Source organism: Vombatus ursinus, unplaced genomic scaffold (genome assembly GCF_900497805.2).
Source record: "Vombatus ursinus unplaced genomic scaffold, bare-nosed wombat genome assembly UNPS02007822.1, whole genome shotgun sequence".
NCBI lineage: Eukaryota > Metazoa > Chordata > Mammalia > Diprotodontia > Vombatidae > Vombatus > Vombatus ursinus.
The window spans coordinates 1354996-1378973 of record NW_020947600.1 but is presented as its reverse complement, the minus strand read 5'-3'; the positions used below and the strand labels follow the sequence as shown (position 1 = coordinate 1378973).

At 41.6% G+C, this 23978-nt stretch overlaps 1 protein-coding gene across 1 annotated transcript; it reads left to right on the top strand.

The window, feature by feature from the left end:
* The first annotated feature begins 8614 nt into the window (after positions 1 to 8614).
* On the top strand, positions 8615 to 22045 carry LOC114033989 (NADH-cytochrome b5 reductase 2-like). Its single transcript, XM_027849623.1, has 9 exons — positions 8615 to 8733; positions 9869 to 10015; positions 11313 to 11385; positions 14898 to 15004; positions 17141 to 17270; positions 17803 to 17886; positions 18487 to 18572; positions 20393 to 20492; positions 21477 to 22045. The coding sequence occupies exons 1-9, from the start codon at positions 8713 to 8715 to the stop codon at positions 21647 to 21649; spliced, it is 921 nt and encodes a 306-aa protein (XP_027705424.1). The 5' UTR covers positions 8615 to 8712; the 3' UTR covers positions 21650 to 22045.
* The last annotated feature ends 1933 nt before the right edge of the window (positions 22046 to 23978 follow it).

Sequence of the window (23978 nt, the reverse complement as noted above, 5' to 3'; positions counted from 1 at the left end):
AGTACTCCCTTTTCTTTCATCTTTCTTCTTACAGAGCCTGTTCCTCAAGGCAGTGTGGTATAGTGAATAAAACGCTGGTCGTAGAGTCAAGAAGACCAAGGTTCAAATCCCACCTCAGATAATTAATAGCTGTGTGACCCTGGGCAAGTCATCTAACCTTTCTGGGCCTCAGTTACCTTTTTACCTCAATTGTAAAAGAAGAGGAATGGATTTGATGGCCCCTGAAATACTTTCCATCTCTGAATATATGATCCTCTAATCCCAGAAAGCTCAGCATCTACCAGTTCACTAACTGTCCCCGTTAGATATATAGCATTTAGGTCACAAACAAAAGGTCTTTATTTGTATTTCAGCCAGCCAGATTCTTTGGTAGGGAGATAACTGGTGAAAATACCTCTTCCTAAGTCTCTGTCCCCTGAAACCTGTCCCTTAAGGCAGTTGTAATTGAACCTTTAATTCTACAACTTTCAGGAGCTCTAGTCACAGGCTTTTCCATTTAGTCAAGGGCATCCAGAAACTTTATGGCTATAATCCTGGCCAAAAAGAAGTCCCAGTGTATCTCCAAGTCATTCCAGTGGTGACATAAATCATGGACTGGTACCCACTCTCTTCTGGTCTTGTTACTCATGAGATTTGTCTTTTGAAGCCTGGTTGGGGAATTGCCATGAACTCCTAAAACTGGGTAACATGCATGTCTACTTCCTAGGAGCAGTAGGTTTGGAGAGGGTTGGGGGGGTGGAGGTGTATTTTAGTTGGTACTATATATACCCAGTCACGTGGTATCCACTAAAGATCATTGCTGGCTCCTACCCATGTGCGCAGAATTGTATCTAGCCATCCCCACCATTCTGGAGCACCTAGCAAATATGGCGAATTCATCATTGTATTAAATGGCACGAAGGCTCAGTGCTACCATCCCTGACTTCTGGAAGAATCAGAAATCCCTGTCCTTTAGGAATCTTTGGAGATAAATGTATGGAGAGCATTCAATTGTCCACTTCTCCCAGAGAGGCTCTGATGCTTTGTGAAGAGCAATATGTTCTTTTGCCCTCACTGCCCAGAACTGGTACCATCTCCTGTTAGTCCTGGACCAATTATTCTGGACAGTGGTGTTTATTATAATCTGATGTGTATATAGGAAGCCAATGAATGAAAAAAAGTTTTCAAATTCCATATGACCAGCTAGAGTATACTTTCATGCCATTCAAACCATGTAACATCCTGGTGATATTCCAGGTGATATTCATGAATATCACCTTTCGACAACTGCTGGGCTATGGGGTTCTGGTTGACCTGGATGACATCCTGGTATGCATCTAGGAACATGACCAGCACAACCAGCTAGCCTGCAGTATACTGGCCTGTGTCCACAAATACCAGCTCTATGTGAATCTGAAAAATGCTAGTTCAGCCAGTGTATGGAATTCCTGGGGTACTTCATGAGCTAGCAGAGAGTAAGGATGGGCCCACACAAAAGTGGATACCATATAGAAGTTTTGTAGTTTCGTGGATTACTACAGCCATTTCATTCCTGAGTTGTTCTTGATAGATTCCTTCACCAAACTGTTAAAAATCCAAAAGTCTTCCGTGGCCAAAAACATCTTTAGGAAACTAAAACACATTTACATATATGTACCTCCATCTTGAGATACTCCAACCTTCATCAACCATTCATTGTGAAAAGATATCCCCCAATTTGTAATGGAAGCTGTTTTCTCCTAGACCAGGGATGGGGAACTTGCGGCCTCAGGACCACATGTGGTTCTCTGGTTCCTCAAGTGGGGCCGGCTCTAACTGGATCCAAACTTCATAGAACAAATCCCCTTAATAATAGGATTTGTTCTGTAAAACTTGGACTCAGTCAAAAGGCCGTACCCAAGGACCTAGAAGGCCACATGTGGCCCCCTGAGATGTATACACACACACACTGGTAGAAAAAGCTATTACTTTTAGTAGGGGCATTCAGTGCTTGGCACCATTAGCTAGAGAGGGTCCACCACCTAGTTATCATTCATACCAACTACAGGAACTTCAAAACACTGAAGCCAGCCTACACACTGAAGCAAAAATCACGTATACTAGATATTGTAATTTGGTTGGTTGTGTTTCAAGATACCTCACCTCCCTGGGTACAAGAACCAGTTAATCATTGAGCTCTGCAAGAAACTCTGAATGTGGAACATGCTGACCTCTTGAAGGTGAACTTACAGTCAGAAAGCCTGGCTGCGATCCAGCATTAGCACAATAGGGAGAGTAATGCAACAGTGTTGTAGAGGTAGGAAGAGGGCAGGCATTGTAAAGGTTTCTTGGCATTTTCATTTATTGTGAGTTATTTTCTTTGGTCAATTAACAGGCAGTTTTTCTATGTAATACTTCCCCCTGTTCTCATTGAAGGAGGAGAAAAAACCTCTTTCTAACAAATATGCATAGTCAAGCAAAACAAATTCCCTCATTGGCCATATCCAAACATAACTCGTTCTACGTCTTGAGTCCTTTACCTCTCTGTCAGGAGGTAGGTAGTGTACTCCATCATTGGTTCTATGTTTGGTTATTGTGTTTTAAGTCCTTCAAAGTTGTCTTTATAATGTTGCTGCCCTTGTATAAATTTTCTCCTGGTTCTGTTTACTTTACATCAGTTCATAAAAATCTTTTAATTATCTTTTTTTTTCCACCTAAAATTCACCTGGTCAGGAAAGTGAGTAGTATTACATGCCTTTCTTTTTTATTTATTTTCTTTTTTAACTTTTTAAAAAATTTTCTTAACAAACATTTCAGCTTTCAAGCATTTTTTTCTCCTTCCCAGCTCTCCCCCTCTCCAATTGGAAAAAAAAACAAAACAAAATGCTTTTTAACAAATATATATGGTTAAGCAAGACAAATTCTCATATTGGCCATATCTAAAAACACATGTCTCATTCTATATGTTAGTCCATTATCTCTATGTCAGGACATGAGTAGCGTTTCATCATTGGTACTCTGAAATCATGGTTAACCATTGCATTGATAAGAATTCTTAAGTCTTTCCAAACTGAAAATTGTTTGTATTTACAATATTGATGTTATAGTATAAGCTATTCTCTTGGTTCTGCTCACTTATGAGCATTAATTGCATTAGTTCATATAAGCCTTCTCAACCTTCTCAGGAACCATGTCTTCATTTCTGGTTCTTTGCCACTACAGAAAGAGCTGCTATAAATATTTTTGTACATATGTGTCCTTTTTTTAATCTCTTTCTTTGCTCTCTTTGTGGCATAGTCCTCATAGTAGTATTGCCGAGTCAAAATATATTTATGGGCACAGTTCCAAATTGCTTTCCAGAATGGCTATACCAATTTGCAGCTCCACCAAAAGAGCGTTAGTGTGCCTGTTTTCTCATAGCCTCACCAACATTTGTGTCTTTTTCCTTTTTTGTCGATTTGTTCTGCCTGGCTTAGCCTTTTTTTTTCCCCCCTCGAAACCATTCTCCACAGCTGCCAAAGTGATATTCCTGAAGCATGGGTCTGGCCATATCATTCCCCTGCTCATTGTTTTTAGCATAAAATATATACATTTCTCCCTTTGGCATTTAAAACCCTTCACACTGACTCCAACCTGTCTTTTTAGAATGATTTCACACTATTCTCCTTCATAATATCTGTTCCAGCCAAAACTGGCCTATGTGCTGTTTCACAGGCCTTTGCATAGGATGGCATCCCTCATACTTAGTTGCTATCTCTCCTCACTTCTGCCTTTTAGTCTCACTAATTTCCTTCAAGACTCAGCTCACAGGCCAGCTTAGGTTTTTCCTGATTCCCCCCAGTTGTTAGTGCCCTCCTTCCCCTGCAAATTATATTTACTTAAAAAAAAATTAATAAAGCCTCAAAAAAGGGCAGCTAGGTGGCATAAAGGATAGAGCACCAGCCCTGGAGTCAGGAGGACATGAGTTCAAATGTGACCTCAGACACTTACTAGCTGTGTGACTCTGGGCAAGTCACTTAACCTCAACTGCCTAAAAAAAAAATTAATAAAACCTCAAATTATATTTACTTATCTCTTTACATGTCTCCCCCTACACCCAGTAGTTTGTAAGTTCCTTAAAGGTAGAAATTATTTTTTTTTGTATCCTGGCATCTAACACAGAGCTTTAGACAAAGTATACAATTAAGTGCTCTTTAAGTTAAATTTGAATTAAAATCCTGGTACTACCAAGTGACTGAGGGTTCCTCTAAATGAAGAATAAGCTTTGTATTGTACCTGATACTGCAAATTCAAGGAGCCTGCAATTTAACTCCCAGCTGGGTAGCTTAAAGGCTTTCTTTCTAGTCTGTCTGCGTTTCCTATTCCTCTCAATCCCATGCTTTTCCCACCTCTAACAGCTTTTAGGTATTACAAGATATTGATATTACAAGGTATCATTGAGATACCATCGAGATGGATATGATCTATGTTCCTCCTCGGGAGTGGAAAAACCAGTGAAGGTCCTGGAAAAGAAAGAATGAAACTTTGTCTCAAAGCAGAGAACATAGTCCAGTTTTCCAGATTGGGCAGACACAGTAGGACTATGAGAACAGTGTATGGTTTACTAGACTGTGCACTGTCAAGTACAACCTTTGTATTAGATGTTTTTGCTTATTTTTTTTCTTTTTCACAGGGAAGGGTTCAGTTTGCAGACAGCATGAGAAATAGTTGTGATGTAAAGACAAAAAGGAATCAATAAAATGAGCTTTCCAAAAAAAAAAAAGAAAAGAAAATCCACTTCATTTTTCTAGAAACTGCTCTTTCTCCTTCTTAGGTTTTTAACCCCAAGACTTTTATTTACTTATTTATTTTACCAGTTCTCAAGACTATTGGAATGGAGTATACTCTTTGCACAGAAAATACTAATGAAAGATTTTACAACTCTCATTAGTCAAAATTGCTTTCATATTATCAGTATTCTGAATGTGAGTTGGAGATTTGATACACTGAAAGTCATTCTTTAAATCTACATGTGTTCAACACCACAGCTCAGCAGCTCCTAGCCAATGTTTTTCATCTTTTTTTTTTTTTTACCAAAGGAAACCAGAGAAGACATTAGCTCAAAACAAAAGCATTTAACTAGACAGAATAGCAAGGTAACTAACAAGGAGCCTTCCTTTCCCATAACCATTAATTAATACACACACACTCACACTCATACTGGCTCACAGATTCCTGAGCCACCGTTGGAAAAGGGAATCCTCAAAGTTCAGACAAATCAAGTTTCCAGGGCTGCATCGCTGATGGTATAATGCCTCTTCATCTCCAAAGCTATCATGGAGTCCCAGCAGATTTGAAAATGCCATTTGTTAGGCTGCTTTCTCCAGAGTTGTGGCATACTGATGTCTTCTGCTGGGCTGCTTTTGTTGCCGAGTTTCAGCTGCTACTTTTCTGCTAGGTTGCTACTGCCGATACTTCATTGCTCAATTATAGCTTGGTTGTGCCTTCTCCAGCACGAGTGTCAAGAGCTTAAAAAAAATTTTGGAGGGTAGGCTAGCCTCTAGCCTCAGGGCTGCTTCAACTTTGTTTGGGTGTGTGTTTGTGTGTGAGAGTCTGACCCACAGTCATACCAAGTGATGTTAGCAAGGAGTCCTCCACGTTAAATCCACCTTTTTGACTACTCTCACTAGGAATTTCCCCAAACCTGGTTAATGTTTGGGTTGGGATGAGTAAATTACTCTAGTACCAGAATCATCTAGATTATACTGAAGTTTCACTTAGCTGTATTGTAGGGGAATGGTGGAGCTGGCAACTTTTTATCCTTTGGTTATACCTAAATTGCTGCCTTCCCATTTATAGACAAAGATAGTGAAGCCCAGAGAAGTAAAATGATTTGCTCACAGTTACTCTAGGTAGTAAGGAGCAGAGCTGGGATTTGAATATAAGTCCTTTTGACTCAAAATCAAGTACATTTTCCATTGTACAGTAGGCTATATCATTTGAAGAAGGCACTGTCAGGTTCAACTCAAAAGATGTCAAAGTATATTTGGCAACACGAACAGAAATTTGTTAGTAGATAAAAGCCTCCTTGAATATGGCCCAACTTTTCCAGGTTGGGATAATAAACTGAATCATTGTTGAGGGGGGTGGCATGCATTAAAAAGACAATGTCATCTTCTAGTGGGAGGAGATGCTTATTGATCATGTTTGTATCAATAAATCTAGAGTTAAATTTCCAATGTGAAATAGCAGCAGTAATGGAGAAGGCAGTCAAATTAACTAAAAATAATCTGTAAAATCTGGAGTCATCCAAATAAATATTGAGCTCTCCTAACCTACCTATAGGGTTGGACCAAAGAGGGAATATATGCCTGTCTATGGTTTAAGGAATCTCAGAACTAATGTTAATCCCCTCCCTGGAAGGAGTGATTAGTAATTGTTCCTCTGAGAATTTCAACAAAGCTTTTGTAACCAGGTTTTCCATTGATCTGGAGTTTTTGGTGAATGCCTGAAGCCCTACATGGATTCTATTGGAAAGAGTTTGTCCATGAGTAAGTGTCGGAAAAGCCCAGACATAAACATTAGACCACTTCAGTGGGAGGTGGGGCTATTTGTATTATTAGATTACACTCATTCCTTGCTCTGAAGCACTGACATTGATCATAGAATGGGAAGTGCTATAAAGTGGCAGTCTTTCTGAATCTGTTTTACTTCTAAGAATACCCATTGTACCCTGCCAAGGTACCTGCATTATAGCAGAGAGAGTAAGGAAGCAAAGGATTAGTGGCCTAACCTCTCATGTCCTGCTCAATGGCCTGGCATGTTGCTCTCTCCATTACTAAACCAAAGCTCTAATGTGGAAAGGCCCCTGGCTGATTCAGCAACAGTGCATTAGTGTGCCCTTTTTCCCCAAAGCCCCTTTAACATTTGTCATTTTCCTTTTTTTTTTTGTCAACTTTGCCATTCTGATGGATGTGAGGGGAGTTTTCTACCAGCAAAAGCCAGGTTAGAATTAAAGGTAGTTTTCTGATCTAACCCAGCATTTGCTGGCAGAAAACTCTCCAGAAAATCCTATCCTTTCAAAGCTCTGTGATGTTAGCCACTATGGTTCTTAAAACCCTGGATAAATAACTTCACTGGTAAATTAAACTTATTAAGGATTCGGTTTGAAAGTAAATGGAGAGGGAGCAGCTAGGTGGCACAGTGGATAGAGCACCGGCCCAGAAGACAGGAGGACCCGAGTTCAAATGAGGCCTCAGACCAAACACTTGACACTTACTAGCTGTGTGACCCTGGGCAAGTTACTTAATTCCAATTGCCTAAAAAAAAAAAGAAAGTAAATGGAGATGAAACTACAGAATTCAGGAGTTGGAAGAGATCTCTGTGGCCGCCTAGTCTCATATCTGAAAGGACATGCCAAGATGATGTAATAGACAAGAATATCTCCTTGAAGACCTGCCACAGCAGGGAGCCCACCAACTCCTGAAGGCAGCAGGGACAGCTTTAATTAGTAGGCAGTTTTTCCTGATCAAGCCTGGATTTTCCTCTTTGCAGCTTGGTTTCCTCAGTTTTAAAATGGGGATATTTACCTCCTAGTGGAATAATAATGTTTGCAAAGTGCTTTGCAAACCATGAAGTATCTTGTAAATGCTAGTTAAGATCATTGCCCAAGGTCAGACATGTAGTAAATGGTAGAATCAAGATCTGACCCCAGCACCTGGGAACTTTTGTGGGTCTGGAGACGGCCGCCTCCAGACCAGTTTTGTGCGTTTCCCTAACAATACTGGAATTTTTCTTCTCGAGGATCACAAGTGCCTTGGCCAGCCGGGGGGCCCTAGATTTTGAAGGGGCTGCCTGACCTGCCCAGCCCTGCGCGGGTGTAGGCAGGAGGGAGAGGCGAGTGTAGACGGCCCCACAAACCCACTGCTCCCAACGCCCCGGGAGGCCTTTCCTGGCTGGGGTCTTTGGTACTGCCTGGGTGACTGACAGCTGGTACTCCCGCCCCCGGAGCTCGTCCCCTGCTCCTGCGGGTCTGGGCCTGGGCGTTGGGCTTGGGTCTGGGCCACGGGGGCTCCGCCACTGGTCGGCGGCGTCTCTGCTCTCTAAGGGAGGGGCTGCAGGGCGCGTTCTTCTCCATCACGGAGAGCACTTTTGGTGCAGCCACAACCCAGCCCACGTTAGGCCTGGAGGGGGCCTCGTGGGCTGGAATTTAAACGCTGGGTCTGGAGAACGGGGCGTGTCTGAAAGCGAGGGAGATGAGGAGAGGGGCGTGTCTGAGAGCAGGAGGCGAACCAGAGGGGGATGGGTGTGCGCCTGAGAATGAGGGGCGGGGCTACTGGGGGCGTGTCTGTCAGCCAGGGGGAAGGGAGGGGGCTAGAAGTCGGAGACAGAGAATCCAAGGGTCAGGAAGGGAGTTACGGGATTGAGAGGGAGAGGGAGGGTCGCGTGGCCTGAGCGTTTGAGGGGCGGGACTAGGAGGCCCTCCTCGACCGAGACGGTGGAAAGGGGCGGAGCCTGAGAGCTGAGAAGGGTGGGACGGGGTCACGCCATTAGAGAGCTGAGGGGGCGGGACAGAGGGGTGGGTCCGGGGCGGGGCCTAGGGCTGAGGGGGCGGGGCGGGAAGCCTCGGCTTCAGAGTGAGGCGGAGTCCGAGGCCGAGGGGCGGGGTTGGGGAGGGCGGCTGCCCGAGTGCTCGGTCCCGGCGTTGAGTCTACCGCTCAGTCTGTCCACCTGTCTTTTGGTCGACCCATCGGTGTGTCCCGTGCCGCTGCCGTCATGGAGGCCTCGTCCGGCCTGGTAAAACCTGTTGCTCCGCCTCGTGTCCCCCTCGCATCCCCTGTCCCCATTGCCCCGCGCATCCTTCCCCGTCTGAGCGGGCGTCCGGGCCAGCGCGCAGGGATGGGGCTGCGGCCTCAGCTCTGCCTTCCCTTCCCGCCCTGGGGCCGCCCGGACGCCAGGCTCAGCCCTCGGTGAGCCGCGGGGATGAGGGGAGCCTTCGCCCGGGGAAGGGCCATAGCGACGGCCCCCCCCCGCCCCCAGGCTTCAGCCTCTGCCCCCTGCCCTTTGCCCTCTGCCCCTCTGCTGCCTTAGCGTTTGGGCAAACCTACCTAGCTAGCAGAGAGTGCCCTGCCTTTGCTCGGGGGTGGCGGGCCTACCTGGGACAGGGAGCGAGGGAGAGCCCCACAGGTGAGGGGTCCAGGGGACAGGGTGCAGGACCCGAGGCCGGAAGCCCTAGGTTCAGATCATGCGTCGGCCATTAGCAGTGCCCAAGGGCTTCACTTAAAATCTTTGAGCTTCAGTTTCCTCACCTGTAACATGAGAAAAATTAGACTTGTAATACCCACTTAGGGTTGGCTTGAGGCTCCAATCTGACAATGCATGTAAAGTGCTTTGCGAACTTTAGAAAGCTATATAACCGTCAGTTTTCCCTCCGTCTCTGGCTTCTGTGCCAACATAGCCTCATTAATATTTTTGGAAGAGCTATTTAGTCAGCACTGGTACCCCAGTAAGACCATTGTAGGCCATATACAAGGTTTGGAAATATTAACTCTTGAATGTGATGGTGTACTGGAGAAATTCAACTTACCACAAAATGTTGTATTTTTTTTCTCATTTAAAATGTGCATTTACAGAAATGTTAAAGTGTCCTTCACTGTGCTTCATTAAATGCTAGTACCTTAGAAAGATGTCTATCTCAGCTCCTTCTAATCCTAACTCTGACTTGTACCTCTAAACTCCTTCACTAGTGTCACCAGAATTATAGTTTTATAAGAAACAAGTATTTCTATAAGTATGTGTTTGGTGTCATTTGACATTTATTCAAAATGTTATGCCTAGCTTGTTTCCATTTAGGCATACGCAGACTTGTTTTACATCTTAGGTTTGGAGATGCTTGGTATTTATCTGATCTGCCATTTTTCTATTTACTTAGGATGCTTCACTTTTGATTGCGGTTTTGGTAGTTGGTGCATCAGTATTACTACTGTCTTTAAAGAACATAGGATCCCCAAAGAAGAAAGACCTTATCACTTTACTGGATCCAAATACAAAATACCCACTGCCCCTGATTGATAAACAGGTAACCTTCTGTGTCCCTGAAGCTAACCAAATGTTCCCTCTGCTAGGACATCTGGAAATGGAGGACTGTTCTTTCTGGCTCGTTCATGGGAGCTCTGGAAAAAGAGAACATTTGTTAGCTATGTTATAGAGGGGGTTCTTTTTATGTATGAATCGAACTATATGGCCACAGAAGTCCCTTCCAACTCTTAAATTCTGTGATTTTGTTGTTTGGAAGGAGAGGCCGTCCACTGATGATGGGGAATCTGGCTGTGAGTGAAAATGCTTTCCATTGTTTTCCTGGGAACATGGAACCTCTTTGAACCTATCCTGTAATCATCAAACCCTCCACGCTTCTGCCCCTTCCCCATCCCAAGATAAAGGACTCTCTGTATTTGGAGGAGACAACGTGGCTCAAAGCTGGGAAAGGGGAATTTGTATTTAGAGGACAGGGTTTCTTAACCTGGTACCCTGAAATGTGGGGTTTTAAAAACTATTTTGATAACTATTTCAGTATAATTGATTTTCCTTGTCATCCTATGTATTTCATTTTATGCATAGGTTTATCCATAGGTTTCAGCAGATTGCCAAAGAGCTTCATGATACATAAAAGATTAAGAACTTCTGGTCTAGAAGCTATCTAGTACGCTTTGAATTTTTGCTGACTTACAATTAAGGAGGAGTTTTTGTCACCTATGAAAGAAGGCAGAATTTCCCTCCCTTCTTTAAGTTTCAAGACTGTATCAGAATTGGGACCAGGGCTGGAGACTGAATTTTCATTTCTTAAGAAGGTTCTTACTTTACTCCTTTTGGCTCTAAGCATATTAATTTATGTTCTAAGGTTTATGTCTACTTAATTTCTTATTTCCTAATAATTCTAAGGTAGCCCTCTCTGCCAGGGGATTGAGTTGCATGTAGAGTGAGGTAGCAAACATGATGTCTCTGCTTGGTCTCAACAATCTTTAGGATACAATGGCCCTTAGATATAATCACAATCTTAAATCACCTTTATAAGTGTGTTCTTTGTAAAGAGTTCATTTAAAACACTGGGTCAAACATTCTGAAGATGCAGGAACCTGAGAGCAACATTTTCTTCTTTGCTGGGCTAGGAAGGAAGTTGATCCTCTGACAAGTTTGCATAGCTCCCTGTCGGGTAACTTTCCCCACATATATAAAAGGAGGGAAATGTATATGTTCTGAGGCCAGTGGAACTTTCCTTTAGTGCTTATTTATAGTCCAGTACCATATACTATACTGGCATGTAGGGCACTATAAACCCTGAGAATGACAGAGTATTCTTGTATTTTCTGTTTCATTAGGAAATCAGCCATGATACCAAGAGGTTCCGGTTTGGACTTCCTACGTCAGATCACATTTTAGGACTCCCGATAGGTAATGATAATGATAACACTTGTACTGTCTTACTCCTGTAATTCAACATTTATTAAGAGTCTGTGCTGTGCAAAGCTTCATGCACTCTGTGTCGCACTTTATTTGTCAAAGCATAGGATTACAGCCAAAAGGCACCTTAAAAATCATCCAGTTCAGCTCTCTTGTTTTCTGAGAAGAAAACTGAGACTCAGAGATATTATTGCTTGCCAGGATTACATGGGAAGTTGATAGCAGTCAGAATTCTGATCCAGTGCTTTCAAGTATTTAATTTAATTGATTCTCATAGTACCCCTGAGATGGAAAGGCTACACAGATAGCACGTATTAGCTATGTGTTAGCAGAGGGGAAAGGGGAGTGCGGCACCTCAGATATTCTAAAACATACCCAAGTCATTTGGATTTAGTTTTCAGGGAGTGTAGTTGTTGTTTTTCCTGCATATTTCTTTCGTATCCCCTTGTTTTACAGATGAGAGAACAGAGGTCCAGAGTTTGAGAAATGATTTGCCCAGGGTCACGTCAATGAATCGGGCACAGTGATCACCAAACCTAGGTCTCCTGACTTCTAATCTACCATAAGACACTATCCCTTGACATAATTTCTAATTTTTGTTCATAGGCTGATATGGATGATATTATCAGAAGCAGGGCAGCTTAGTGCTAACAATAACTGATATTTACATAGCCTTTAAAGCTTCTGAAGTGCTTTATATACATTCTCATATGAGCCTCACTTTCAACCCTGAAGTAGCTACACAAGTATTGTTATCCTCATTTTTCATATGACAAAACTGAGGCTCAGAAAGTTTAAGTGATTTGCCCATGATCACACAGCCAGTGACTATGAGAGGGAGGATTTGGACCTCCTGCACCCTCTCTATAGTTCCAGGTTGTCTCAGTGCCTGGCAACCTGGGGTCTAGTCCTAGCTGCCACTTGATAGCCATGGAATAGGAGGCAAATTTCTTACTTTCTCTGGACTTGAGTTTCCTTGTATGTAAAATGGGAGTATAATGTTGTCCTGCTGGGCTCCCAGAGGCTTGAGGATCAAATGAGATAATAGATGTGAAAATGCTTTGTAAATGGCAAAACATTCTCTTAATAGATGGGATAGTGATTTTTTTTTTAAGCATATGTGGTTGGGATAGAGAAAGTGTATGAATGTGAGTGAAGGTGGGAAAAAGCCAGAAGGAACAAGACAAGCTGGAAGGAGCCGCCACAATCTAAACTTAGGGCTTCATTTATCCGCAGCTTTTTTGGAGGGAGGGCAAATAATTGAGATCCATCCATTAGTTCAGTGAATAGAATTGAATGAGTTTCATTGACTGATTTAATCCAAAGACATTCCCCAGATTTTTTTCCACTCTGTGGTTCCACTTCCTCTTTATCCACAACTCTTCTTGGAGCCACTACCTCCCAGGAACCAAAGGGTGTCAAATATTCTGTCCTCTTTTGGTGGTGAAACTAAGGGTCACTGAAAAGTGCAGAAGCAAGGCCAGCAGAGAACCCAAAGGCATGTCGAAAGCTTGTGTAATCAGCTAAATAATTAAGAATTGGGTTAAGGAAAAAAAAAACCAAACACTGCATTCTGTACTTAACATACACTAGGAAAACGTTGAACAATAAGAAAAGGACAGCCAGGACTCCAACCCCTCTCCAGAGTCCTCAGAGATACACATAAGGTCTTGGTTATGCAAGCTGCTGGTTATGCACACAGCTGGCAAATCTCACTTCTGATCTACATCACCCTCGTTTTGTAATGTGGGCAGGGGAAGACCTTACCTCACTTGGGTGGTGCATCATACCCTGACGTCCAGATTGCTAATCGTTCCCTCCCATCACCTCCCACTGATTAGGAGGGCTCAAAGCCAAGGCTTCTGAGAGCTTTTTGTTCAGCAGCTGCAGAGCTATAAGGATCTCTGTATCAGGTTGTTTGCTTGGGTCTGGGGAAAACTCAGCTTAGATTATATGACTAGTTATTATAGTTTGATGCTAGTAACTATTCGAAGTACAGAGACTTAATGGGGAGGGGGAGTCAGGAAACAGGTTAGAACATCTTAAATTGGGTTTCAAGAGTAGTTTGAGGCCGAAGATCGTGAGTTCAGACACTGGATTATATATTCTGTGACAGCCACAACCAGAACACGTGGATATCACCAGCATGCATAATGGGATTGCAAGTTCTGTGATGGCCATGGATGGTACAAACATGTATCACATATTCTCCGGCATAAGCTGGTTCTGTATTGGCCATGGCAACTAACTAAAACCTAATGTTTCAACAGTGCTTTGAGATTAAAATGACCTTGCACATATAGTAGGTGTTAATAGATATTTGTTGTATTAAAATGAACTTTCATATCTCTATCTTATTTGATTCTCAAAATAGCCCTGAATAGGGATGATTATCTCCATTTCATAGATGAGGAAACTGCTGTTTGTAGAGTTGAACTGATTTGGCAAGACCATGATTATCAAAGGGCAAAGCTGGGGTTGGACTTTGAGATCTTCTGACTTCCAGGACAGGGATTCTTTCATCAACCCACTAGGCTTTAGTACTTGTACATGTCTGCTTCAACAAAGACATAGACCTGAAAGGGATCTTGTAGAGATCATCTACTCTTATTTTAATTTACAGAGAAGGAAACTGAGGCTCTGAGAAGGGAAGTGTTTGCCTAAGGTTACACAACTAATGAGTAGTAGAGCAGGAACCTAAATCTTTTCAGGCCCATTGTACTGGTATAGCAAGTGTCAGGCAAATAGCAACATTAAGTTGTTGGAAGAAAAGAGAGTTTAATTTTAATAAATAGTTTTAAATTTTTAACAGGGAAAATGTTAGATATTATAAGATGAGACTTACTCCCCTTGACCCTAGAGGGCAGAACTAAGAGTGCTAGGAGGGGCCGCTAGGTGGCGCAGTGGTTAGAGCACTGGCCCTAAAGTCAGGAGGACCTGAGTTCAAATGCGGCCTCAGAACAAACACTTGACACTTACTAGCTGTGTGACCCTGGGCAAGTCACTTAACCCCAATTGCCTAAAAAAAAAAGAAAGAAAGAAAGAACTAAGAGGGCTAGGGTAGAATTTGCAAAAGGACAGATTTTGGCTTACTGTAAGGAAAAACTTCCTAATAATCGATGGAATGGGATACCTTAGGAGGGAATGGGTTTCCCCTCCCTGGAGCTCTTCAAGGAAAATCTAGTTAATTACTTGTTAGAAATGTTATAGGTAGAAGTCCTATCAAAATATAATTGGGGTTGGGGCAGCTAGGTGGCAAAGTGGATAGAGTACTGCCCTGGAGTCAGGAAGACCTGAGCCTCAGACACTTGACATTTACTAGATCCCTTCCAAAGTTGATGTTCTTTGATTCTGTGAAATGCTTTTTGGTAAAAAGCATCAATTCTGAAACAGATACTTCTTTGGAGTTCTTCCTGGCTACTTGTGTTCATGCTCATTTTAAAAAGAAGAAAAAAAAAGAGGATTCTCCACAAAACTAACTTTTTATTTTTCTCCTCTTTCAGGGCAACATGTTTATCTTTCTGCCAAAGTCAATGGAAATCTAGTGATCCGGGCCTATACTCCTGTTTCTAGTGATGAAGTAAAAGGCTATGTGGACCTTATTATTAAGGTAAATGCAGGCAGGTACATTTTAGCCTTGGTGTGAAAAGGCATGAGAAGTTTAAAATGCTATATTTTGGAGAACCTGACAGTGATATACAACTGTAACATTATTCACCTGATTCATACAAACTATGAGTGTCTACTGAAAGATACAGGAGTGCAGTCTGAGAGTGATGAATAATCATTCTTTGCCTAAGCATGCTGTCATTTGGAATCTTCTAGAACCTATCTAAATACACATACGTATATACATATGCACAACAATATAAACATATTCTGAGCATACACATTAACTAAAATAGGTTTTAAAATTGCTTTTCTTGGGGCAGCTAGGTGGCATAGTGGATAGAGCACTGGCCCTGGAGTCAGAAGGACCCGAGTTCAAATATGGCCTCAAATACTTACTAGTTATATGACCCTGGGCAAGTGACTTAATCCCAGTTGCCTCCAAAAAAAGAAAAGAAAAGAAAAAGAAAATTGCTTTCCTTTTACAATTTATAATAAATTCAAAATGTAATTTCCAAAGTTCTCCTTTTTTGTGTTTGCCTTCTATGCATTTTTGGAAAAATGCTTCAGTGAAGACTTAAGAAATCGGATCAGTGCAATGACAAGCCATAATTGTAGAGGGCCAATGATGAAGCAGGCTACCTGTTGATGAACTCAGGATTGCAAAATGAGACATAATTTTTGAAAGTGGGCAATATGAGAATTTGTTTTACTTGACTAAGCATATTAGTTACAATGATTTTTCTTTTCTTTTTTTTTTTTTCAGTTGAGGGTAGAATGGGAGAAAAAAAATTAAGTTTTATTAATTGAAAAACAATTTAATTTAAAAAAGAAAAACACTTCACCTCTTTTTTTCTTTTCCCAGTGTTCCGCTTTCTCTTTCTCCTCCCACCCCATACTGGGAGGAAAAAGAAAAAAGAGAAACAAAACTCTTACAACAAAGATGTACAGTCAAGCAAAACAAATCCCCGTGTTGACCACTTCCAAAAATGTATGTCATCTTTTGCATCTTGAATCCATTACTCTTGTCAGGAGATCTTGAGTCATAATTGGTCATTGCATTGATTAGAGTTCTTAAGGCTTTCAAAGCCTTTTGTGTTTACAGTATTATTATTGTATAAATTTTTTGTGATTCTGCTTAGTTCAGTCTGCATTAACTGATACACATCTTCTCAGGATTCTCTGAAACCATCTCTTTTGTTATTTCCTTAGGTCACAACAATGTTGCATTCATATACCATAATTTGTTCAGCCATTTCCCTATTGATGTGCATCTCCTTAGGTTCCAATTCTTTGCTATAACAGAAAGAACTGCTATAAGTATTGTACACATGGGCCCATTTCCTCTTTCTCTGATGTCTTTGGAGTATAGCTTTAGTAGTGATATCTCTGGATCAGTGGATGTGCACATTTCAGTGACTTTGGGCATAATTCCATTTTGCTTTACACATTGGTTAGACCAATTAATAGCTCCACTAGCAGAGCATTAGTGTGCCTGTTTCCCAGACAACAATTATCATTTCTCATTTTTGTCATCTTTGCCAATCTAATGGGTGTGAAGTGGAATCACTGAGTTGTTTTAATTTGCTTTTCTCTAATGTTTAGTTATTTGGAGCATTTTTTCATACAATTGTTAATAGCTTTAATTTTTTCTTTTGAAAACTGCCTTTTCATATTCTTTGACCATTTCTCTCCTGGGGGATGGATGTTGTTTCTATAAATTTGAGTCAATTCCTTAAATAGCTTGGGTATATGAGACCTTTATCATATGAAACTTGCTGCAAAACTTTTGCCCATCTTTGTTTTCTTAGCATTTAATTTTAATCACCAGTTTTGTTTGTGTAAAAACTTTTAAATTTTATGTAATAAAACTTGCTCTATTTTATCTTCTTAGATACTCTTTCCCTTATTTGGTCATGAACTCTTGCCCTATCCGTAGTTGAGCAATGCAAGTCTTATCTAACAGTGAAATGACCATAGATTGGCTTATAAAACTATACTAGCCTACAATAAAGTCTTTAACAGACTGAATTGTCTGGGTGCTATTTCTATGAGTAAATATCATGGTAGAGTTATTTTGCTATGGCCATTAAAGGTGTTTGGAGACTGTGAGAACCGTCAAAGCCTTGTTTTCCAGGTTTATTACAAAAACGTGCACCCTAAGTTTCCTGAGGGGGGAAAGATGTCTCAGTACGTGGATAACATGAAGATAGGGGACACCATCGATTTCCGAGGGCCAAACGGGCTCCTGATTTATAATGGACCAGGTACTCCTGCTCATGCCCAAAGAAAGGGTCTTTCATTTTCCAAGATGTTTGGGGTGGGAAAAAGATGGAGCATGTTCTGAGACATTTCCATCATTTTAAAAAACAAAAAAAGTGCTTTTCAGAAGATGGAAATAATGTAAGTTTGGATCTTGATGCCCAAGATTGTCACTTCAGGCAAAATATTCTATTTATTTTATTCATTCAACAAAGATATAATGTATGCCTTCTGTATGCATGACTGATTCTGTGCTTGGTGTTGTAATTACTGGAAAGTTTTGTATTTCCTTTTTTACATGGTTGTAATGTGTGTGTTGTTACCAGAAAAGGTCTTTCCTATTCCCTGCTCCTGCACTGTCATGCTCCTTAATGTGGGCAAGTGGGAGAGGCTGTGGGTTTCCTCCTTTCCTATTTAATTGGGAATAATCTATGTCTTTACTGGTTTACTCTTCTAAGGCAGTGGGAAAAGGACGTGTATTCTGTGAGATACTCTGAGGAAAGTTTGGGAAGTTGTGTTACTTAACATTTTTTGCAGGTACGCTGGCAATCAAACCGGATAAGAAGAGTGAACCTAAGATGAAGTTTGCCAAGAATTTGGGAATGATTGCTGGTGGGACAGGTAAAACTTTACCTGGGGTGGCATAGTGCTATGGAGAACATTTTTTAACTTAATGACTTGAGATCTGCATCTGGAAGGATGAGCATAAATCTGACTGCCGGTCTCCCTGACTCACGTGAATATCCAGGTGACTCACATGAATATCCAGGTTTTAGGGTTGTTCCCTAAATCACTGAACTTTACAGAGACTAGGGAGTTCAGGGTTTGAATTTAAATGATGAGTCTGTAGTGCTGTCTTCCATTTCAACAACACAGCCTTTCCTGAAGGTGTGGCAGCTGCTAACACATATTTATTCAGAGGGGCAGACTTAGTGGGCCTACCTATGTAACATTGTAATACTCCCTATTCTAGAATTATACCTGAGAAAAGGAGAAGGATCGGGATAGTTCTTTGCATCAAAACAAAACTGAAATGAGCAGTTTTTTTTTCACACCTGTAACTTTAGAAGGAGGGGTGTGAATGAAGGTTAATAGATTATGTACAGAACAGCCATGGGACCCAAATTTCCTCATGTTTGGGTATCTCAATAGCACCCATCCATATACTGATTTTATTGAATCAAGAAAATGAAAGAAAATATTTTCTTGGATATGTTCTAGGAATAACACCAATGCTGCAGCTGATTCGGCACATTACCAAGAGTCCTGAAGATGGTACCAAGTGCTCCCTAATCTTTGCAAATCAGGTTAGGTAATAGTTCATTCTGTGTTCACTCTCCCTTCCCTTGGAAGTCATGAACATTAAGCATTAAGTAGGACAGGATTCATCTTTCTTTAAGAGTGTGTGATTGGGGATTTCTCTTTGAAGGCGTTTTAGTTTAGGGGCTATCTTCAGTCATTCAACACACATCAAAGAAGGGCGACTGTGGGAAATGGGGTCAGATGGGACAAAGGCACTGTTAGCTTTTTGTGTAGAATATACAAGATACAGCTGCCTGCAGCTGGTGCCTCCACTTCCTCTCCAACTCCCTTAATTCCAAGTCCTCTGCATACTGACTTTTGACCTAATCATTTGATGGAAATTTTTTTTCCAAAATCAGTGATGATCTCTAAGTGGCCAGATCTAGTGGCCTCTTCCTTCTTGACCGCTATGCTGCTTTTGACACTGTTAACTACTCTCTTTTGGATTCTCTTCTGTTTGGGTTTTTGTGACACTTTCTCCTGCTTCTACCAGTTTGATTGCACCTTCTCATTCTCTTTTGCTACTTCTTTGTTCTGGTCACACTCAGTAACCATGGATATTCCCTCAAGTCTCTGTCATGGATCCTCCTGTCTTCTCTCTCTAGCCTACCTCCTTTAGTGATCACATTAGCTCTCATAGATGAAATTATTTATGCAGGTGAATCTCCAATCTATACATCTAGCCCTAACCTCTCTCTTGAGCTCCAGTTGTGCATTACCCACTGCCTCTTGTACATCTTGAACTAGATGTCATGTAGGCTTCTCACACTCAACATCTCCCAGAAAGAACTCATTATCCCAAATCCTCCCCTATTCTATACTGCTCTCTTGCTGTCAAGGGCAGGCATCACCAGTGCCTCTGGTCATTCTTGACTCTGTCCTTGCCCCATCTATCAAATCTATTCCCAAGTCTTGTCATTTCTGCCCTTACATCATCTCTCAAAATAGATCCCCTTCTGTGCACTCACATACCTGCCACCCTGGCTTAGGTTCAGATCACCTCAGGCTTAACTATGAGCCTCCTAATTGGTCTCCCTGCTTGAGGTTGCTGCCCTCTTCAGTCACATCTTCCATTTGGCTGCCAAAGCCATCTTCCCAAGTGGCAAATGTGACCATGGTGCCCCGTTAAATAAACTCTGGTGGTTCCCCATTCTGTCCAGGATCAACTCTGAAATCCTCTTTGGCTTCCAAAACCTTTAACAACTTGGCCCCTTTGCATCTTTCTAATCTTCTTACATTTTACTGTGTTCTTACCTTTCTCTGTATCCCCAGCATCTAGTAGGGCCTGGCACACTATTATTGCTCAATAAATGCTTGTTTGATTCATTGAATGCTAACGAACTTAAAACATGTCCATGTGTGTCTCTTTCTCCCCTCCCCCTACCACACTGTACCTTTCTCTAGGTCCCAGAGGATACGACAGTATCTCGGAGCTCATCTAGCTCTATCTCTTTTTCTCAGATTGTGTTCCAGCTTCAGTGGTTTACTCAGTTTCTCTCCTCCCAATTTGCCCACTCTTTCTCCACATTGGCTTTTGCCACATTACCTTCCATTCTTCATTCTTTCAAATCCCCAAAGGCTTTCACAATACCTGCTAAAACTATCTGATTTTTTCTCATTTGAAATATGGATCTACCTGAGTCATTTGATCTTTCTAGGTAGGTAATGATGATATACCTGTTTCTGTACTGGGCTGACTTTAGCCAGCGTTTGGTTTTGACATACTGTTGCTGTTAGACTTGTCAATTCTTGCCTGAACAGTAAAGAAGAGTCCAGGAAGAATACTTGAGATACTTCTTCAATGTGTATCTTTTTTTTCTTCTAGACTGAGGAGGATATCCTTCTGAGAGCAGAGCTAGAAGAAGTGGTGAAGAATCATCCCAACCAGTTCAGTCTGTGGTACACTCTGGACAGGCCCCCTAATGGTAATCCTTGTGTGCTTCCCTCAACTAGAAGTGACCGAGTGCTCCCAAATGTTGAGTCAAAGGATCTGGGTTCCATCTTGGCTCTGCTCCTACCTTCCCTATCTAGAAAGTGAAGGGTGTGGATTTAGTGATTACTAAGTTCCCTTCCACCTCTAAATGCTGTGATCCTTTCATTTCTCTCAGTCTCTTCTCACCATAGTCCCCATCTTTACTCTCTTAGGCCCCATCCATTTAAGTTTTCCCAGGTCAGAATTGGCTTTTGACCTACTTTAACGAGCTTTGGCTCAGTATCAGAGAGAACACTTCAGGTCGCCTAGCAGGATGTAACAGGTTCAGTCAACCCATTGCCTCCTTCCTCTCTGTGCCTAGTATCATAAAGATGCCTTGGCAGGGTAAAATGGGAGTACTTCATAGGGTAAAGTAGGGAAAGCAATTCAAAAGACTGGCAAGGCAAGTTCACCAGCACTTCTGTGATCAGTGCCAGTCTGCTGCAGCTCAGGGCAGGAAAGTGATCCAAAATGCAGACAACTCTTACTGGCCTAAGATTCCTTCCTGGGCGCTTTCCCAGACTTTGCTGATGGACTGATGCCCTCTAGACATTTGGGGGGGGGGTGTTGTTGTTTGTCCTTTGTTCTTAAAGAGGACCATGACATCAAGGAGGTGATGCCATGACATGCAAGTGAATTGGATTTAAGTGAGGGAGCAAAGCAGTATAGGCTCAGTCCAAGCGCTCACCAATTAGCTCCACTTCAAAGATAGATCTGGCTACAGAAGCTTTAGTGAAATCTCCATAGAGGAATAGTAAGTAAAGCATTACTGGCAGGGGGTCATTGGTGGCACTGAGAAGTCTCAAACTGTTGGCTGGATGATACATCCTCTCTGATCCAGCCCTCCAGGAACGGTTTGCACCACTTTGGTAGAGCCCTGGAGTTTTAAGATAATTTCTAGTTAAACTCATTACTGTTTCCTCTGATGCCATTTCAGATTGGAAATATAGCTCTGGATTCATTAATGCAGACATGATCAAGGATCATCTCCCACCACCAGGAGATGATACCGTCATTTTGATGTGTGGTCCTCCTCCAATGATCCAGTTTGCCTGTCAGCCCAACCTGGAAAAACTGGGCTATGCTCAAGACAAGACTTTTGCCTATTAAAAAATTCTTATTAGCAAGTGTTGCTCGGTATTTTTTGTATTGAACTTCAGAATGTCTTGTTCAAATGATTTTTTGATCATTTAGCCTATTCTAAAATAGCATGGTTTTAAAAATGTTAAAATAAGTAGTTTTCTAAATGATCTTCTCTCAGAATGAGTTGCAAAATTTAAAAACACATATAAAACTTCCTGCTTTGTTATCTTGTCTGAGATTTCTGTGTGCTCTTTAAGTGTCTTGGTCAGGGACCAGGGCCTGAGAAGCTGTGCCCAAGAGATTCAGTAGTACACTGGTCATGTTAGATCCAAATGACAAGTGATTGTAATAGATTTGCAGAACAGCATTTGGCTTAACACTTTAGTGAAATAAAATTTGTGTAAAATAAAATTTAAAATCTTGTGTGTATTGTAGATGCTTGCATACCTCTAACCCACAATATCAAGAGCTATGGATAGCTAAAAAGCCATTAGTCTTTTGTTAGTGTTTTCTGTTTTCTAGTATAGTCTTTAAAAGAACTATCAACAGGTAGGGAATTCTTAGATGGGGCTTTCATATAAAATAGATCAAAAATTAATTTCTAGAAGAATAAAATGGACTTCCATTATAGAAATGTTAAAATCCGAGTTCTCTGAAGGAATATTGGAGCGGGGATGAGAAGGACAGGCAGGAAGGAAAGCAACCAGGAGAGAGTGAACACACGACAGTAACAAATGATGAGGCATCTCCCTCCTAGCTACTGACACCAGTCTTGCAGGAGCCCATTGCGATTAGCAGCAGCTAAAAGGGCTAGCTGTCTTGTCTAGGTGAAGTACCACAATTTGTTTAGCCATTCACCAGTCAGTGGGCATCTACTTTGTTTCCAATTCTTCGCTACCACAAAAAGTGCTGCTGTGAATATTTTGGCATCTCAAAAGCTTATGGAAGTGATTGTTGATAAATCAAAATAAATGAATAAAAAACATTATTCTGAGAAAGGGTCCACAGGCTTCATTCGACCACCAAAGAGATCCATGACACAAAGATGATTAAGAACTCATGATCTAGACACATGGGCTCCTGGGAATACTGTCTTAAGCTGTTTTTCCTTTCCCATTTGAGCACAACTAGCCTCTGCTAATCTGCTGTAATGTTAACAGAGGGCCTTCATTTACTCAGATACCAGTGTGGCTTCCCTCAAATCAGTCAGAAGACATATAGAGACCTTCTCAAGCTGAGAGTGTACTTATATACTTATAACAGGATAAGTATACTTATCCTGTTATAGCAACAGGACATTTCAACAAAACCTTGTTTCATAGCCTTATTTCTAAAGGGTGAAGGGAATATTGAAATGAGTAGTCTTCTCATTCTTCAGAGTCTAGGCATTGACTCTTTGATGCCCACAAAGTTTATGGGGTTGCATGGCCCATACTATCCACCTTTCTCTCTGTCAAAAGGATTTTGTCCAGGGCCAGATCCTGAGAGGAGACCATACATACCATCCCTATCAGAGGACAAAAAGGGTGAAGAAAATCACACACATCTTCCACCTCTCTACAGAGCTTTTGTTTATTTAATAGGTTTAAAAAAAAGTGATCTGTTGAACCAGAAAATTGGGAAATACTTTTTCCCAGAAATATTTTTCTCCAGGCCAATGTGCCAAAGTGACTTGATGGGCAGTAAGTTGTGACTCATTCAAAGGATATCTAGTGCTGTTTCCTCTGAGTGATACCTCTTCTCTCATGGGAGATCAAGCAGAGGGAGTGGGTCTGGTGTGGAGTGGGGTGGGGTGGAAAAGATGAATAACAGTGTCAGAGCTGGAAAAGCAACCTACTTCAACTTTCTTATTTTACAGATGAGGAAAGTGAAGTCCAGAGAAATGACTTGCCCAAGGTCATTTAAGAAATTAGGGGCAATCCAACCATTTTGGAGAGCAATTTGGAACTATGCCCAAAGGGCTATAAAATTGCGCATACCCTTTGGCCCAGCAATACCACTGCTAGGTCTGTATCCCAAAGACATCATAAAAATGGGAAAAGGATCCACATGTACAAAAATAGTTACAGCAGCTCTTTTTGTGGTGGCCAAGAATTAGAAATTGAGGGGATGCTCATCAATTGGGGAATGGCTGAAAAAGTAGTGGTATATGAATGTAATGGAATGTTATTGTGCTATACAAAATGATGAGTAGGCAGACATCAAAAAAACTTGGAAAGACTTACATGAACTGATGCAGAGTGAAATGAGCAGAACCAGGAGAACATTATACACAGTAACAGCCACATTTTGGGATGACTGACTTTGATAGACTTGGCTCTTCACAGCAACACAAGAATCTAAGACAACTCCAAAA

Bases quoted from the DNA above. Each gene is read 5' to 3' on its own strand.
- LOC114033989 (XM_027849623.1), top strand. From the start codon at position 8,713: ATGGAGGCCTCGTCCGGCCTG. The intron at 17,887-18,486 runs GTAAAACTTTAC...GATATGTTCTAG, and splicing joins AATGATTGCTGGTGGGACAG to GAATAACACCAATGCTGCAG. The intron at 20,493-21,476 runs GTAATCCTTGTG...ATGCCATTTCAG, and splicing joins TCTGGACAGGCCCCCTAATG to ATTGGAAATATAGCTCTGGA.